The sequence below is a fragment of the Mustelus asterias genome, chromosome 1 (assembly GCF_964213995.1).
Source record: "Mustelus asterias chromosome 1, sMusAst1.hap1.1, whole genome shotgun sequence".
NCBI lineage: Eukaryota > Metazoa > Chordata > Chondrichthyes > Carcharhiniformes > Triakidae > Mustelus > Mustelus asterias.
Window position 1 is genome coordinate 155,465,589 of NC_135801.1, and position 16,513 is coordinate 155,482,101.

Genomic DNA, 16,513 nt, shown 5'->3' on the forward strand with positions numbered 1-16,513 from the left:
TGGTGGCTTCCCTTTCTCTTACCCACTCCATCACTTAAACCAATCCTCCCTTCCCTCACTGCCCCTCTCCCTAACACTCAGAAACCCTCCTGGCCCAAGACCCTAGGTTTATGTGCTCCGGGAATCCAGGGTCTTGGGCTCCTCTCTCCAGCTGCAGTCCTGGCATCTGCCACCGATGCCCTCTTGGTTCTGCCTGCACTGATGGAGCTACATAACCTCTGCCACAATGAGAGGTGGAAGTCCCGTTCAGTCCTTGTTAATGAGCCTTGCAGAGCATTATGGCTGCAGAGCCTGTAGGAGTGGAGCCAGGTCGGCTTCATGCTGATGGGATTTGCGCAGGGGTTGGGGTGTGCTGCAGTGTTTTTTTTTTCGATGGCCCTGGATTACAAAGGGGAATATTGACCAGGTTTTCCACTACTGATCTCTAGTGATTGCTACTGGAAGAAAGCACGCATCACCATGAGATGAAGCTTATTTTCAGCTTGTCTGTGATGCTCCCCCAGTTGAATGGCTTGTCAATGCTCACAGTGATGGCTCACATATGAGAAAAGCATCCCTGGACAAACCACCATAGATATCCAATGTCCAAGTGGCCCTAACCTATCAAGTTTAATACCTCAGAAATACTTATTTTTTTTTATAGAGCTCTGTCTCTTAGAAACCTTTCAAAGTAGCTCATGTAGTTTGAGTTAATTTATATACATTGGCTATTACCAAAAGAATTGACAGTCATTATGCACTCAACAGTCAGACAAATATCAGTGTGATGTCTGCCCATTAAATTATTTTCAGTGGTGTTAGTTGAGGAAGCAACAGAAAAGGACACAATTAATTGAGAAAATTGAGAAAAGCTTTTTTTGTTTCCCAAACTCTGTTGGCTAACCACTGAAGCGGATTTGGAAGATAACAGCAATGCTTTTGACCAGCAACATGACTCTGACATGGAAAGGATGCATTGCTTTGGGGGAGTTGAGAGAAAGAAATTCTGCTGCTGATGTAACTTTTGTGAGACCTCTTTTTAATCCATTAAGAGTTTAAAGTAGACGATGCTTAAAAGCCAGAGGCTCCTGCAATGCATAGCAGGTCTAGATGCCGCTTTAATCACATGTATTTACAACCACTGTACCCCCCCCCCACACCCCCACACCCCCTCAGACAGTTGTGTTCCTCTGTCACAAAAAATAATTAATCAAATAAAAAAAATCAGAACCATTAAAAACAGTGTGTCAACAGTCAAGACATTTGAAAACTAGGAACTGTGATTTTTGGGACAGTATTGTTCTATTCTCCTTGTATTGATGCACATATTTTGATATTGAACAGATAATGAGTTAATAAAGATACACAATGACATTTCATAGTTACATCAATAAGTATCAGAACGGTTTGATTAATTCTCTGGTTCTTGAGCCTGCTGAGAAGGTTTTTTTTGACATGGTATTTAGCAATTTGTTTAAGATTTCATTCTGTGACACTGCATATGTGCTTTGAATGGAACTATCCAGGTATTGTTCATGTTGTTGCGTAAGTGGGCCTGCCACTGAATATTGGCATCTTCAACTAGTCGACTAGGTTAGCTGTCACTACACTTTTGAACTGGAGTACTGTATTTGCATATCTGCACACCAGCGTATGTAAACCCCAGATGTGTGCTTAATGACATGGAAAAAAATGGCACATGAACAGTGTGCCATTCATCCTTCAGGAGCCAGTCAGTGTGTGGTTTTATATTTGAGAGAGCAGACGTGTGGGTGAGGGTAAAAGTCCATTTTATATTCAAAAGGAAGGTCAGTGCAGGAATGAAAAGACTGTTAACTACAATAAAAAAATCGAGAGCAATTCTATCCTGGTATCACAATGCTATTGGGATGCTTAGATCAATTAATAAGCGCACTGTGAGATTGAGCTAAAAGTCCGATACAATACCAAATGGAGTTAAGCTACAGATCAGCCAGGACCTAATTGAGTTGCAGAACAGGCTCAAAGAGCTGAATGGTCTACCCCTGTTCCTGTGTACCAAGTTTCCATTCACTGTTGTCACTGAATTAGCTGATCTCAGCTTCAATTGGGTGCTGAAACTATCCTCAGGACACTGGGGAAGGAGGAATCAGCCAGGTTTCCTGCCCCACATTACACCTCCACTGTTGGCATGTCCAGGCTTCGATATAAAGAGAGATCAAATTAAAGTGGGCTGTGATGTCTCAGTACAAAAATCCCAAAAGGCTGTGAATGTTTGGAATTCTAAACCCCAGAGAGCTGTGGATGCTCAGTCAATGAGAATGCGAGAGAGATTGAATGACTTTGTGGTGATAAGGAAATTAAGCGAGATTAAGGATAGTGCAGGAAGTGGAGTTGAGTTAGAAGACCTTGTTGAATGGTGGACTAGACTCGAAGGGCCAAATAACCTCCTCCAGTTCCTACTTATGATGATCTTTATGTTCCTGGCATTACTAAGGCTCAGTCTCAAAGCCTGGGCTGTAGCTGCAAAGAACCAATAGGCATTGTAACTATGTGAAGGCATATATGTGACATGCAGCTGAAAAGAAAAAGACAGATTTGCCCATTTTGTTCACATGTGCATAGCAGCCCCAGTCCACGAGAGCAAATGTCATGTGTGGAATTGATTTGCATGAGCACTAATATGATCCCCACTGGCAAGAAGTTCAATATGTCAGTTCACTTTATCATGGCTCGAGCTGGAGCTGACACGATTCTTGCAATGAATCTGAAACGGAGCAGCCTTAATAACTTCAAAACTACTACACTCCACAGATGACTTTAAGAGATAGATTTACTAGTTGACAGCAGCTCAGAATCTTAATGAGGTCTTGGAAGTGCATTCATGCATTAAAGAAAAATCTGCATTAAGAATAATAACTTACATTTTACTTTAATATAATTGTAAGCAAGCCTTTATAAAAAATGTATGTTTCAATTAGTTTAGGGAAAATAGGGATCTTCTTTCTATTATGGGTAGTTTTGTGTTTTTTGGTTTTTTTTCTGGTTAACCCTAATTACAGCTGCCAGTAGCTGAAAATGAAGCATTGGAGATGACTGAGGAAAGAACATTTCAGTTTAATGCTAACCTCAAGGACCACCATTACAAAGTTGTATCTGTTGTTAAATTAAGCAATTTGGATGTGTAGGTGGTCAGAGAGAAATACAGAGACAAGGAGCAAGCACTGAGCGTGCAGATAAAATAATAAACCTTTATTATTATGTATATTTTGTTTGAACTTAAAAAGTTAAAGCATAAAGTTGGATTCAAATTATGGTCAGTACCAAAGCCACATTTATTTGAAGTAGAGGATACGAATTTGAATGGAACTAAAAAGCGAATATTAAGGCTTCATCATCAAACATTGGAACTTCAAATAGTTTCTCTCACATTTTAGAGTCAGAACATTAGTGACTAAACTATCTTCCCGTGCTGGTGTTCAAAGGAAGAATTGAACCTTTGCGACTTATTTCTGAGGTTAGAATTCCGTCTCTGATCTTTCACCGAAGCATGGATCAAGTTGGCGCATCACTGATTTTTCTCACTGGGAAATTTAATCCTTCTTACCGCTTGTATTTCAAAATGACTCTTCCCAAGTGCCTCATATTAACTCCAAAACTCAACTTTGGGATTATATACAACTTCCCTACATTTTGAACTGACATATCAGAGCAGGCAAACATGTTCTATGCAAAATCTAATTAAGAAAGAATATATCAACATTGAGATTACCCTCCTATGAAAATAATGCTGCATTCAAATAGCTTCTTGCTAGATGTCCCATATATAATTTAACAAGACACCACGATCCCAGACCTTTGGAATACAGAAATTATTTGGAAGAAGTAGAGGAGAATTTATTTGAAAGGAAAAGCTAATTTTGGATAGGGGACGGGCTGTGTTTCATTTGCTCAGAGCAATTTCAATCTCCAGGTTAAATTGAAAAGAATCACCCTTGGGTGGCACAGTGGTTAGCACTGCTGCCTCACAGCTCCAGGGACCCGGATTCAATTCCCGGCTTGGATCACTGTCTGTGTGGAGTCTGCCTGGGTTTCCTCTAGGTGCTCTGGTTTCCTCCCATGGTCCAAAGATGTGCGGGTTAGATTGATTGGCCATGTTAAATTGTCGCTTAGTGTCCTGGGATGTGTAGGTGAGAGGGGTTAGCGGGGTAAATGTGTGAAGTTGAGGGGATAGGGCCTGGGTGGGATCATTGTCAGTGCAGACCCGAAGGGCCGAATTGTCTCCTTTTGTACTGTAGGGATTCTATGAAGTCAAGTATTTTTAAAATATGTGATATTTCCAGTTAGTTTATATTAAAATTGAATTACGCAGAATCTATAGCATAGAAACAAGTTACTTATCCTAACTAGTCCATCTGATGTTTAAGCTCCATATGAGCATCCTCTTACTCTAACTGCCTCTTCTTACCTTGTCCCCATATCCATTCTCTTCTCCCTCTTGGACACATCTAATCTCTCCATAAATATATCAACAATTTGTGTTTCAACCACTACGTATTGTAATGAGTTCCACCTTCTTGCTAATCTGTGAGTGAATTATTCCTAATTTTCTATTTTGATGTATCAGTGGCTATCTTTATATTTAAGATCCTGCCCCCCCCACCCCCTCCCCCCAATGCCACCCCCATCCCCCCCCCCCTCCCCCCCCCCCTCCCCCCACCCCACACCCCTCCTTGTTCTGGTCTCACCAGTAGGTGGAAACAGTTTTGTTTTATGCACCCACCCGACTGAACTTCCTAATTTGAAAGGCCTTTATCGGGTCTTTCTGTTTCCAGTGAGTCGAACCCCAGCCTGACCGTCCTTTCGTAACAGTTCCATCCTCTCAGCTCTGGTAATACCCCAGTAAGTCTTTTTCTCAACGCGTTTGCCAGTGCTTCCCTGTCCTCTCTCTCGTGTGGAGACCAGAGCTGGGCACAGCATTTCAACTGTGGTCGAACCAAGCTTCTGTTTTGATTTAATTTTTTTTTTTAATAACCATAGGCTGCCAATGAAATGCAAGTCCTGAAAAGCAGTTGGATCATTTCCATTTTAATGCAATCTTCATTGTTTCAGAATACGTTGAGAAAGGGGAACAAAAGAAAGAGAACAAAAAAAGTGAAATAAAGCAGGTCAGAAAATAGAAGACAATCACACAAAGCAAATAGGAATCAAAAAAGACAGCAGGGAAGAAAACTGGGAAAGTAGAACCTAATTAAACTGCTTTGTGTGATACTCTCAATAGGAAGAGGAAAACAATTTTGTGAAGCTAATGCAATAAGAAATCCTAATACTATTTCAAATACTTTTTTTGTCAATTGACTGATTACTTTATTACATTTTTTTTTTCAATTTAACTGATATGTAGCAGGCAATTAAACAAAGGATTCTGAACCCTATGAACCAGGTCATTGGTGTCGTGGGAAAAAAAATTAGAAAATCAAATCTTTGTCTCAAAAAATGAAGTCTGCCTGCTGCCGAGCACTACATGGTTTTATTAGAAATTCTATATTCATATTCCTCTGGTTGCAAAATAATGTCATATTCTAAATGAAGTGTCGATTCAAATGTTGTGATGGCAATTAGACTGTGTGCAGGCAGCTTCGTGATGCAGGAGAAGTGACAGGCAGCCCGGATTACTCATCTCCGCTAGTGTGAAACAGCCACAATAGGTAGAGTCTCAAATGAAAGGCTAAATGAATGCAGGAGAAAACAAGGCATGGAGCACTCCTCGATGACAGTGAGTTGACATCGTCCATTCTCCATCCTGTCACCTGGGGGATGGGGGGTGGGGGAGGAAGGAAATATAAGAGCCCACCACTCTAGGTATTGGTTCTCTCCAGCCTGTGCCCCAGATAAATCTGGAAGTCATATCCAATCTAGTGGAATATGCTTTCTGATAATGGTTCGTCTTTAATCATTTCACTGGCAAATTATAATCCACTTTCTCTTTTAGGGAATCGCCATTAAAAGACATGAAAGATTAAGACAGTGGTAATTTATTCATTATTTTATTCTGACAGTATTAAAAGTTCTATTTCATTTTCATTATATACAGTGACAATTTTTGTACATGGAAATAACAGCATTTGTATCAAATGGAGATATTAATAATAAAAAGGTAGGTAAACGTCATTAAAATATGCAACGAATTTTAATGTTCAAAATCCATCAGGGCAGTATTTTGGGAGAATGGAGTGAATTATTTTCACTTGTAAGTGTTAATTTAAATGAGTGACTTCCACAAAGATCAGTTAACCCTTTCTGGCCCAGTTACTTTTCAGTATTCTCCCAGCCTTTGAATCCTTCAGCAAGTCCCAGATTCAGTGTCCATGGTTAGCTCTTTACAAACTTAACAGTTCTTCATTGAAATATCCAGTCACAGCGCTTGGTTATAATCCCACCTTGGATGGCATGGTGGCACAGTGGTTAGCACTGCTGTCTCACAGCACCAGGGTCCCAGGTTCAATTCCAGCCTCAGGGTCACTGTCTGTGTGGAGACACTGTCTGTTAAGTTACACTTTCTCCCCGTGTCTGCGTGGGTTTCTTCTGGGTGCTGAGGTTTCCTCCCATAGTCCAAAGATGTGCAGGTTAGGTTGATAGGCCATGATAAGTTACCCCTTGGTATCAGAGGGCTAGCAAGGTAAATACCTGGGGTTACAGGCATAGGGTCTGGGTGGCATCATTGTTGAGGCACGCTCAATGGGCCAAATGGCCTCTTTCTGCACTGTAGGGATTCTATTCTATGATTCTATTTGAGTTACTTCACAGAGCTCAAGAGCACATTTTGGAAAGCTGTGTGTCTGTGAGGTGCTCCTATTAATGTGGATCCTGAAGGTAGGACACCCATACACAATTTTCAGGAGTCAATTATTGGATTTTAGAAACTACAGTAGAAAACATTATCATGCTAACAGTATTCAACTTCAAATGTCTACATAATTAATATTAATTATGATATGGTGTAGTCTTACTTTCCTCCTACTATGTACAGCTTTCTAAAACCCACGCTTGATAATCACTAGTTGGTGATTTACCTCAGTCTCACTGATGTCTGAAATGAAGGACTTGTAGATTATTTTCTTCCAGAAATAAGTCATCTCCCACATCCCCTGCCCACCAGTACAAGTGGAGTTTACTGTCTGGTTATTATTGCTGCACCACTTTTACATTGAAATGAAATGAACTTTGTTAATTTGCATTGCAAAGTACATCCACGTGTACTATTGGAAACATCAGGTGGATGGATAAATGCCATTAGAGTAGAGTTTATTTATTAGTCACAAGTAGGCTTACATTCACACCACAATGAAGTTACTGTGAAAATTCCCTAGTTGCCACACTCCAACACCTGTTCGGGTACACTGAGGGAGAATTTAGCATGGCCAATTCACCTAACCAGCACATCTTTGGACTGTGGAAGGAAAATGGAGCACCTAGAGGAAACCCACACACAGACACAGGGAGAACGTGCAAACTCCACACGGTGACCCAAGCCGGGAATTGAACCCGGGTACCTGGCGCTGTGTGGCAGCAGTGCTAGCCACTGTGCCACTGTGCCTGGGGAAGCAGCCAATCACCAGTAATGGTGATTTGGTGATAAAATCGTGAGTTGCCAGTGCTAACTGAGCACTCAGAGACAAGGGCTGATCAAGGGCCTGGGGAAAGATTCCTTCACAAAGTTGAGCCAGAGGGTATCAGCAGTAAAAATATATAGGAGTGGGCCATTTTTCCATCTCACTACCAAGCTATACCTGTCTAAAAGTGGGGTAATAATGAGAACCTAATATTGCTTCTCCACAACTCAATCCACCTCTCATGGTATCAAAAGCTGGCTGAACCCACTTGATGTAGCAAAGCTTATAGGTGCCAATCATTTTCTGACTGTAGTGATTTTCTGACTTCCGATACAGCATCTCTAACCAAATGTTTCCAGTATAGCTACAACATGGGCATCTCCCCGACAAAGTGGAAAATTCCCCATTGATGTCCGGTCAACAAAAGGAAGGACCAACTCAATCTGGCAATTCCTGCCTTATCTGTCTGTTCTCAGTCAGCAGCTACTTTGATAATAGGAATAGGTCGCAGCAACCAAACATCTATTGACCCTCAACAACTGAGCAGTCCCAGCTGCATGGAGAAAATTCCAAAGACAAACAATGCATTGAGTGAAGGGGTTTTTCCTCATCTTGATCCTAAATGTGCAGATCCATATCAGCACTTTCCCAGGAGTTTTCCCATATCCCATGAACAAATTTTAAAATTTGTAGATTTTGGGCTCTGTCCTCCCCTTGCTATCTGGTATTCTTTGGTGTTTCTTCTCAGGTGGGGCAGAATCATTATTAAAAGATACTGACTCAGTGACCATTGTAGATTTTGTAATGCTGCTGTTCACTTATATCAACTGTACAATAGACACCAGCAACAATCAGGTGAGGCACATTACACTGGCACCTGCAGGATTGGCCCTGTCCAGGGAACCAGCGCTCCAAAAGCTAGTGGCGTTTGCTACCAAATAAACCTGTTGGACTTTAACCTGGTGTTGTTAGACTCCTTACTGTGTTTACCCCAGTCCAACGCCGGCCTCTCCACACCAGGGAACCAGTGCTCAGGCTGTTTTTCTCCAAAGTTTCAGGCGGAGCTAGTTCACAGAGCTTGCGGTCTCCATCACACAATGGCAGGCGCTCTGTGACATGCACGTCCCGATCTGTGTATTTATATTATTAGCAGTAATTTGATTAATTGTGGCATGATGTCATTTCTAGGAGGCTGTGTTGACTTTAGATGTTCTTCAGGGGCTGGCATAATGGAATCACAGATCCACATCGGCACTTTCCCAGGAGCTGAGCAAAAGATGCTTGCAGTGCTGCTGATTTCTCAAAAAGAGCAGTTTACTGTCCTATTTTACTACCAGTTTAATGTGGAATTTATGAAAATATCTGTATAAATTTTGTGTTAAATTGCTTGTATAACCACATGGATATATGTACGTGTTACATCAACTGTGCCACACTATAAAAGCATCAAAACTCTGAAGTCGGGCCTTTAAATCTATTAAACTCATTCCCATTCACAGGCCTTGTATGACCAACCACACCCATTTTAAACTCCTATGAGAAAGTTCTCCATAAATGCTGCCTAAACGCCATTAAATTAAGTGAAAATGAATTATTTTTGGATTGCACATCATATACCAGGAGGAAGTTCAGTTGAATTAATCTGCCCCATTATCACAATAGTCATGATTTTGTATCTCAATAGCATGAGTAGACAAGGACTATATTGAGGATATTATTATATTGAATTACATAGAATATGCAGCAAAAAAAAAGTGTGCGCTGATTCTACATAAACATCCACCCGTCACATCTACCTCATTTAAGCCTATCTTTTCATTCCCTTTTCTCTCATATCTTTCTTTTAAAAGTATCTAAGTGTCTCAACCACATCCTGTGGTAGCAATTTCTGCACTCTAATCGGTCTTTGAATAAAAAAACAACTCCTTCTTTCCCTATTGGATTTATTAATAACTACCTTGCATTTACGGTCCCTATTTTGGTTTCTTCCACAAGTGGAAACCTTTTTTTCCCATATCTACTCTGCCCTATTCATAATTTTAAACGACCGACATCAGATCGACACCAAGTCTTCTTTTCTCTAAAGTAACAGCTTCAACCCATTCAATCTTTCCAAATGGAATTTTCCTGTTCCACTTGCCACGGGAGCCATGGCAGGCGAGGGGCGGACCATGGGAAGGTCCATTGACCTCGGACAGGAGTTTCTGGTTTTGGAGTGAGTGCGGCTGGAAAATCCCGCCCAATGTGTATAACATAGATTTTTACACATCATGAAATTTGCAAAGTAAATGAAATCATGTGAAAGATTAATTCTTTCTGAAGTGCTACACTCTGCATGTCGATAAATTATTACTCATTTTTAAAATTACTAATCAATAAATATTCGGAGTCTTGGGAATTACACTGCCAAATCCATCTCATCATTTTTAGCATCTGGTAAGATGGCTGTCAGAAATAGATGATTGCTTCAGTGTGTGAGAGATATTGACTGTTGGGGTTGCGAGATTCAAATAGATTGCAAAATGGTGAATTTCTACTCCCATCTTCTCAAGCTCAATGTTACCACAGCTGGTAAAGTTCTAAATCTGTTACAAGTGATCCCATTGAACTTATAGACCAGATTTCCATTACCAGCTCTCTATATTACCGTCAAGATCACAAATACTGCTTATATAATTGTTATGATCCCAGTTGATGTTGCAACTGGATGGGAAGATCCCAGAATGGAACCTTGGTGCTAGAATCATAGGACTGCTAATTAGTTTTAACAAGGAAAAAACATTTATTAAACATGAAAAAATTGAATTATGATACAATACTTCCTCGTTAGCATAACAATTATATGCAGATTTTAAGATTAATATGGATTACAAAGTACATCTTAAGCCACAATGGTCTCATTAACACAGAGGGGCAATTTTTCCCATTCCGCCTGCCATGGGAATCAGACCAGGTGAGGGGCAGACCATGAAAAGGTCCATTGACATTGGGTAGTATTTTCTGGTTTCGGGGCGAGCAAGGCCAGAAAATCCTGCCAACAGCATTCCTTTTCAGCACACAAGACAACTATGGTCAAATACACGCATTCCTCTCTGAACCCAAGTTAATGTTTGTAGATGTCTTCTCAGAATCCCGCCAGATGATTGTCACATGGGAATTTCCAGACTCGACTTCCCAAAAACAGGCTTTAAAATTTCCTCTCACAAGACTGCTTTCCCCTCGCAGTTTGCATTCTGAAATCCAGTCCAGGTTTTCTGAGTGACGCTTCTAAACAAAGCTTCTGCTACACTTTTAACAGCAAATCCAGTCCAAGATTTATACCACCCCTTTAGAATTTCTTTGTCTTGACTGCTGTACAAACTGTTCACAATTGCTTCAACACTCCATTCCCAGACTTCAGTAAAATGACATCAAATGTTTCATTTACCTCTGAAGTCTGCTTTCCCACTTTAAATCTGGTTACTGCAATTGTCTCTTTAATTCAGAACGTTTTGTTTACTCTTCCCTTAATTAATTTGATGAATACTTTTGTCTCTGTTCTCTTCACTCCAGCCATTTTGGGTATTCTTTCTGAACAATTCCATGGGTTATCTGCATCTTGTTTTTCAGGAAGCCTGCATCTTTGCAGCTCCCTTGTCCTGTCCAGCTTCTCCTGGCAGAGTTAAGAGATGTTCACTCCTCAGTGTCCTGTTTCCAACTGCAATATATCCAGCTGAAACTAAAAGTTCAAAACTTTTCTACCCTTAAAAAGGCTTCCAGTTGCTAAGCAATGAGGGCTACTACTATTTACTCTTCGCTCCATGGCCCTTGCTAAGCACAATAGAAACACAATTGAAACTTAACCAACTCCGAGTGCCTTTGTCCAGCTTGATCTAACAATACGTTTTGCCCTTCCAGGCACAGAACTATTGTATTAAATGCACTTAAAACTATACCTTATTTCTAACGTTTACCAATACAGATTTAAAGCCCCTAAAGCTACCTTTGTTTTCCTAACAAAATGAATTTGGAAGAGATGGTTTATTAACTTCTTTGATTTGATTTATTATTGTCACATGCCTAAGTGAGTGGGCGAGGGTCTGGCAGATGGAGTACAATGTTGGTAAATGTGAGGTCATCCATTCTGGTAGGAATAACAGCAAAATGGACTATTATTTAAATGGTAAAAAATTGCAGCATGCTGTTGTGCAGAGGGACCTCGGTGTCCTTATGCAAGAATCACAAGAAGTTGGTTTGCAGGTGTAGCAGGTAATTAAGAAAGCAAATGGAATTTTGTCTTTCATTGCTAGAAGGATGGAGTTTAAAAACAGTGAGATTATGTTGCAGCTGTATAGGGTGCTGGTGAGGCCACACCTGGAGTACTGTGTATAGTTTTGGTCTCCTTACTTGAGAAAGGATATACTGACACTGGAGGGGGTGCAGAGGAGATTCACAAGGTTGATTCCAGAGTTGAGAGGGTTGGCTTATGAGGAGAGACTGAGTAGACTGGGACTATACTCATTGGAATTCAGAAGAATGAGGGGAGACCTTTTAGAAACATATAATATTATGAAGGGAATAGATAAGATAGAAGCAGGGAGGTTGTTTCCACTGGCGGATGAAACTAGAACTAGGTGGCATGGCCTCAAAATAAGAGGGAACAGATTTAGGACTGAGTTGAGGAGGAACTTCTTCACACAAAGGATTGTGAATCTGTGGAATTCCCTGCCCAGTGAAGCAGTTGAGGCTACCTCGTTGAATATTTTTAAGGAAGGATAGATAAATTTTTGAACAGTAAAGGAATTAAGGGTTATGGTGAGCGGGCAGGTAAGTGGAGCTGAGTCCACAAAAAGATCAGCCATGATCTTATTGAATGGTGGAGCAGGCTCAAGGGGCCAGATGGCCTACTCCTGCTCCTTGTTCTTGCATTCTTATGTTCATATGTATTAGCATACAGTAAAAAGTATTGTTTCTTGCGTGCTATACAGACAGAGCATACCGTTCATAGAGAAGTTCATAGGCAGTTCTTACCAAATGCCATTGATGAATGTTGGAAAGATCTACAAGTTGAAACCTGTTTGGCTGTATTATAAAAGCACCTCCCTTGGCCATGAAGTCCTGGATTTTTCTGGCTTTTTTGTAAAAAGGCAGCACAGTGGCACAGTGGTTAGCACTGCTGCCTCACAGCGCCAGGGATCTGGGTTCAAGTCCAGCCTCAGGTCACTGTCTGTGTGGAGTTTGCACGTTCTCCCCGTGTCTGCGTGGATTTCCTCTGGGTCCTCCGGTGTCCTCCCACACTCCAAAGATGTGCAGGTTAGGTTGATTGGCCAAGCTAAATTGCCCCTTAGTGTCAGAGGACCAGCTGGGTTAATATGCAGGGTTACAGGGATAGGGTTTTGGTGAGATTGTTGTCGGTGCAGGCTCAATGGGCCAAATAGCCTCCTTCTGCACTGTAAGGATTCTATGATTCTGGCTCAGAGGCAGGGATGCTAACCATTGTGCCACAAGACCTCCTTATCACTGGGGGGGGGGCTCATAATTGAGAAGCAAACAATGCCTTGAAAAGGATAAGCACAGTAAAAAGTCTCACATCGCCAGGTTAAAATCCAATGGGTTTATTTGGAATCACGAGCGCTCTGAAAGTTTGTGATTCCAAATAAACCTGTTGGACTTTAACCTGATGTTGTGAGACTTCTTACTACGCCCGCCCCAGTCCAATGCTGGCACCTCCCATCCTGAAAAGGATGGGAAGGAAAATGGTGGAGAAAGAAGTAAAGAGTGGGGGTTTGCAGAGATACTGATTTGATTTTGTTTAATTTGAATCCTCTTCCCTCCCGCCCCCCCCACCCCCGCTCCCCCACCCCACTGCACCCTACCATACTGAATTGAGAAGTTTGTGATTTGATTGAATTCTGTGTCCAGGTAAGGATCAAAGCACTCTCTCTATTGTCTGTATGACAGTAGGATATGGTTCAGGTATTTGAAGATAAATTATCATATGATTAATGCCGTTAAACATTGCATCATTATCCAGACCAACTGAATATGCTGTGATTGACAGTAGTAATGTAGGGTGGGGAGGAGGATCAGGTAACCTGGGTCCACACGGGGATGTCACAAAATATTTCAGGAAATCGAGGAAATCATATTGGAATAGAATCAGAGAATAGGGAAAATTCAAAGCAAACCAATTAACATCGGAAAGCCAAAGGATTAACTTTTCAATTAGAACCTTTCAACAGATTTATTGGAAAACTGTTAGTTCGCAGAAGATTAAAGGAAAAATTCTCTTTAGACCTGTAGCTAATTGTTCATGTTTATCTCCCAGTAAAATTACTGGACAGAGTGCATTGTGCGGAACTTAAATTCAGTGTCAATCAGGCTAACTGGAATTAAACCTTGTCCAGAAGCAGAAGTGCCAGCCAGCAAGTGGAAGCCCCAGATATTAAGGGTTCTGCTTGTCACAGAAGGGTCCAAAGTGCATCCTGCGTATCTGAATAAGAAAGCAAACGCATGTTGTTATTTCCAGCATTGCAGTGTCAATGATAACGGAAGATTAGCAGTTGTTATTTGTAAGATTATAATTGTTTAAACAATCGTAAAGCTTGCACACACTTGTTGGTTACCGAATATGCTGTAATTGACTTTCAGTTGTATATCTAATGATCATAATTATAGTTGCAATGGTTCCTCATGAAAACATACTTTGTTACATTCTGTTCCACAGGGCATAATTTCTCATTGTGTACTCAGACAGATTTAACTAAATAAACACCGCCATAAAGCCTCGAGTAACCAATGCAACTTTCTGTGACGGAGGTCCCACAGAAAACTTGTCAGGGGTCAAGATTGCTAGCAGGCACCTGACAAGTATTTGGACATCATAAGTAAGATTGCAAGGGAGAAAATTGTTATCAAATCTGATCATCTGTGATTATTGTTGCATAAAAAAAGCTAATAATATTTTTTCCTTAAGCTCAATTATTATTTTGGTATCTTGTAGGCATGTTTAAATATGCATCATTTTAGCAGTTGCTGAGGTGAATATTTTAACAGATTTCACCACAGCAATCCATTGCCCTAATGATAATAACTCTCATTATTGTGCATTTTTGAAATGAATCACTATGATTGCTGAAAGGGAACCCTATAGGAACACTGAGTGTTACATGTGCCCTGTTTTATTCTGAATCTTCACACTACTTGCTGTTCATAATCATCTTGAGAAAGAAATTAAAGTTATCTGTTTCCTGTTTTAATATCTGTGAGGGTCAAAATCATTGACTTGCAATTCTCAGCTGAACTGTAAAAATACACTCTTGCCTCCTATAACTTATTGCATATTACTTTGATTTGTAAATATTTTGAGGGCTCTCTGCACCCCTTTAACAGTGCTTTGTGTGTGTGCAAGAGAGACTTTATCCATTCTCTTGTGTTCTTCGCGCTAAGAACTTGAATGGAATTCTACCTGTCACATTAAAGGCAGTAACAACAAATGAAAAACCGCATTAAGCTACAAATTATAGAGAGAATAATAGCTATCCAGAAGTGAATAACAGGGCTGTAACCTAATTCAGACATTCGAATACATCATAAATCGCAAGGGTAAAGCTTGAGAAGTTTACGGCCCTCATCCAAATTATGATACTAAGGTTAGAGCTTTGAAATCACTCGTCTTGTATTTGTTTTAAACATAAACCAGAAATGCTTCAATAATAATTGGTGGTCTTACCAAGTTTTGGATCCATTTTCTCTGCTGGCAGAGGCTACCAATATTGATGGCAGCTTGTCAGTGCACTGCATGCTGTTGATAGGTGACAGTGTTCACACTGCAGGATACATCATTGTGATTATGGAAAAATAATTTATTATCCATTACAGGCATCTCTGGAACTTTGCTCTTGAACACTCAGGTGATTAATTTGCCATCACTGTGGACATCAATGGGCATTTCCAAACAAATTAACACCACGTGGCCCGGCCACCATAGCTACATTGACAGTTATCTGGTTTCCTCTAACGTTGACCTGAGTCCTGGAGTTGACGGGTTGTCCTGCTGACTCTTTTTTCATCAACTCAGAGGTCTCACAAAACTGTATCTGCTCTTCTTTTGTGGGATATCTGAGCATTATGGCTGGGATTTTATGGCCATGCTCATCCCGAAACTGTAAAATCCGAGATCAATGGACTTTTCCATTAGCCACTCCTCGCCCACTCCGATTCCAGTGGCAGGCGGGGCGGTAAAATTCCGGCTTATATCTTGATGCCCTTCCATGAGCAATAAATTATTGGCCTAACAATAACGGTGAGGTTATAAGTGTTCAGTGTTCTTAAGCAGTAAGTGAGAACAGTAAGGTCCATATCTGCACATGTGCAGTCCAATTTGACAAGCCGAAAATTTCTGCCTGATTTGCCTTTCATAAGTATCTCAGCGAGAGATTCCGTGTAAAGGGTGTGAAATTGCAATATTTACCCAGTAGATACCCACTAAACATGCCAGAAAAAAGCTAGGACTTGTCCACATAAGTGTAACTGAATTTTTAACAGTATTGTAAGTTGTAATTACTGAGAAACAACTTATCTGGCAAGTTGGAGTCTGTTTGTCAAATTTTATTTATTATTAGATTTTTTAAAACTAAAGAAAAACAAAATGTTCATCTTTTTCTTTCGATATCTGTTACCTTTGTCTCTTCAGTCCATTTTTATTTTCCCCTCTTTATTTCAGAACTGGAATATTAATTATGTATCCAAAGTACACTTCCTGGTTTAGACTCTTGCTTCAATAAGGACTCTTCAGTGTGATTAGTTGAAGAGACAGACCATTTCCTTCCATGAAAGGCGGCACGGTAGCAGAGTGGTTAGCACTACTGCTTCACAGCTCCAGGGACCTGGGTTTGATTCCCGGCTTGGGTCACTGTCTGCGTGGAGTTTGCACATTCTCCTCGTGTCTCCCCGGTTTCCTC

General features: G+C 40.7%; 1 protein-coding gene across 47 annotated transcripts in view; it reads left to right on the plus strand.

Annotated features, from left to right (window-relative positions):
- celf4 (CUGBP, Elav-like family member 4) overlaps positions 1–16,513 on the plus strand; it is a 1,189,091-nt gene that overhangs the window by 613,731 nt on the left and 558,847 nt on the right. For 22 of the 47 annotated variants that reach the window (XM_078221047.1, XM_078221150.1, XM_078220968.1 and 19 more), the window contains exon 4: positions 8,649–8,654. The exons of the other annotated variants lie outside the window; for them this stretch is intronic. In XM_078221047.1, coding sequence (XP_078077173.1) covers positions 8,649–8,654 — 6 coding nt within the window. The remainder of the gene's footprint in view (positions 1–8,648; positions 8,655–16,513) is intronic. 47 annotated transcript variants of the gene reach the window in all.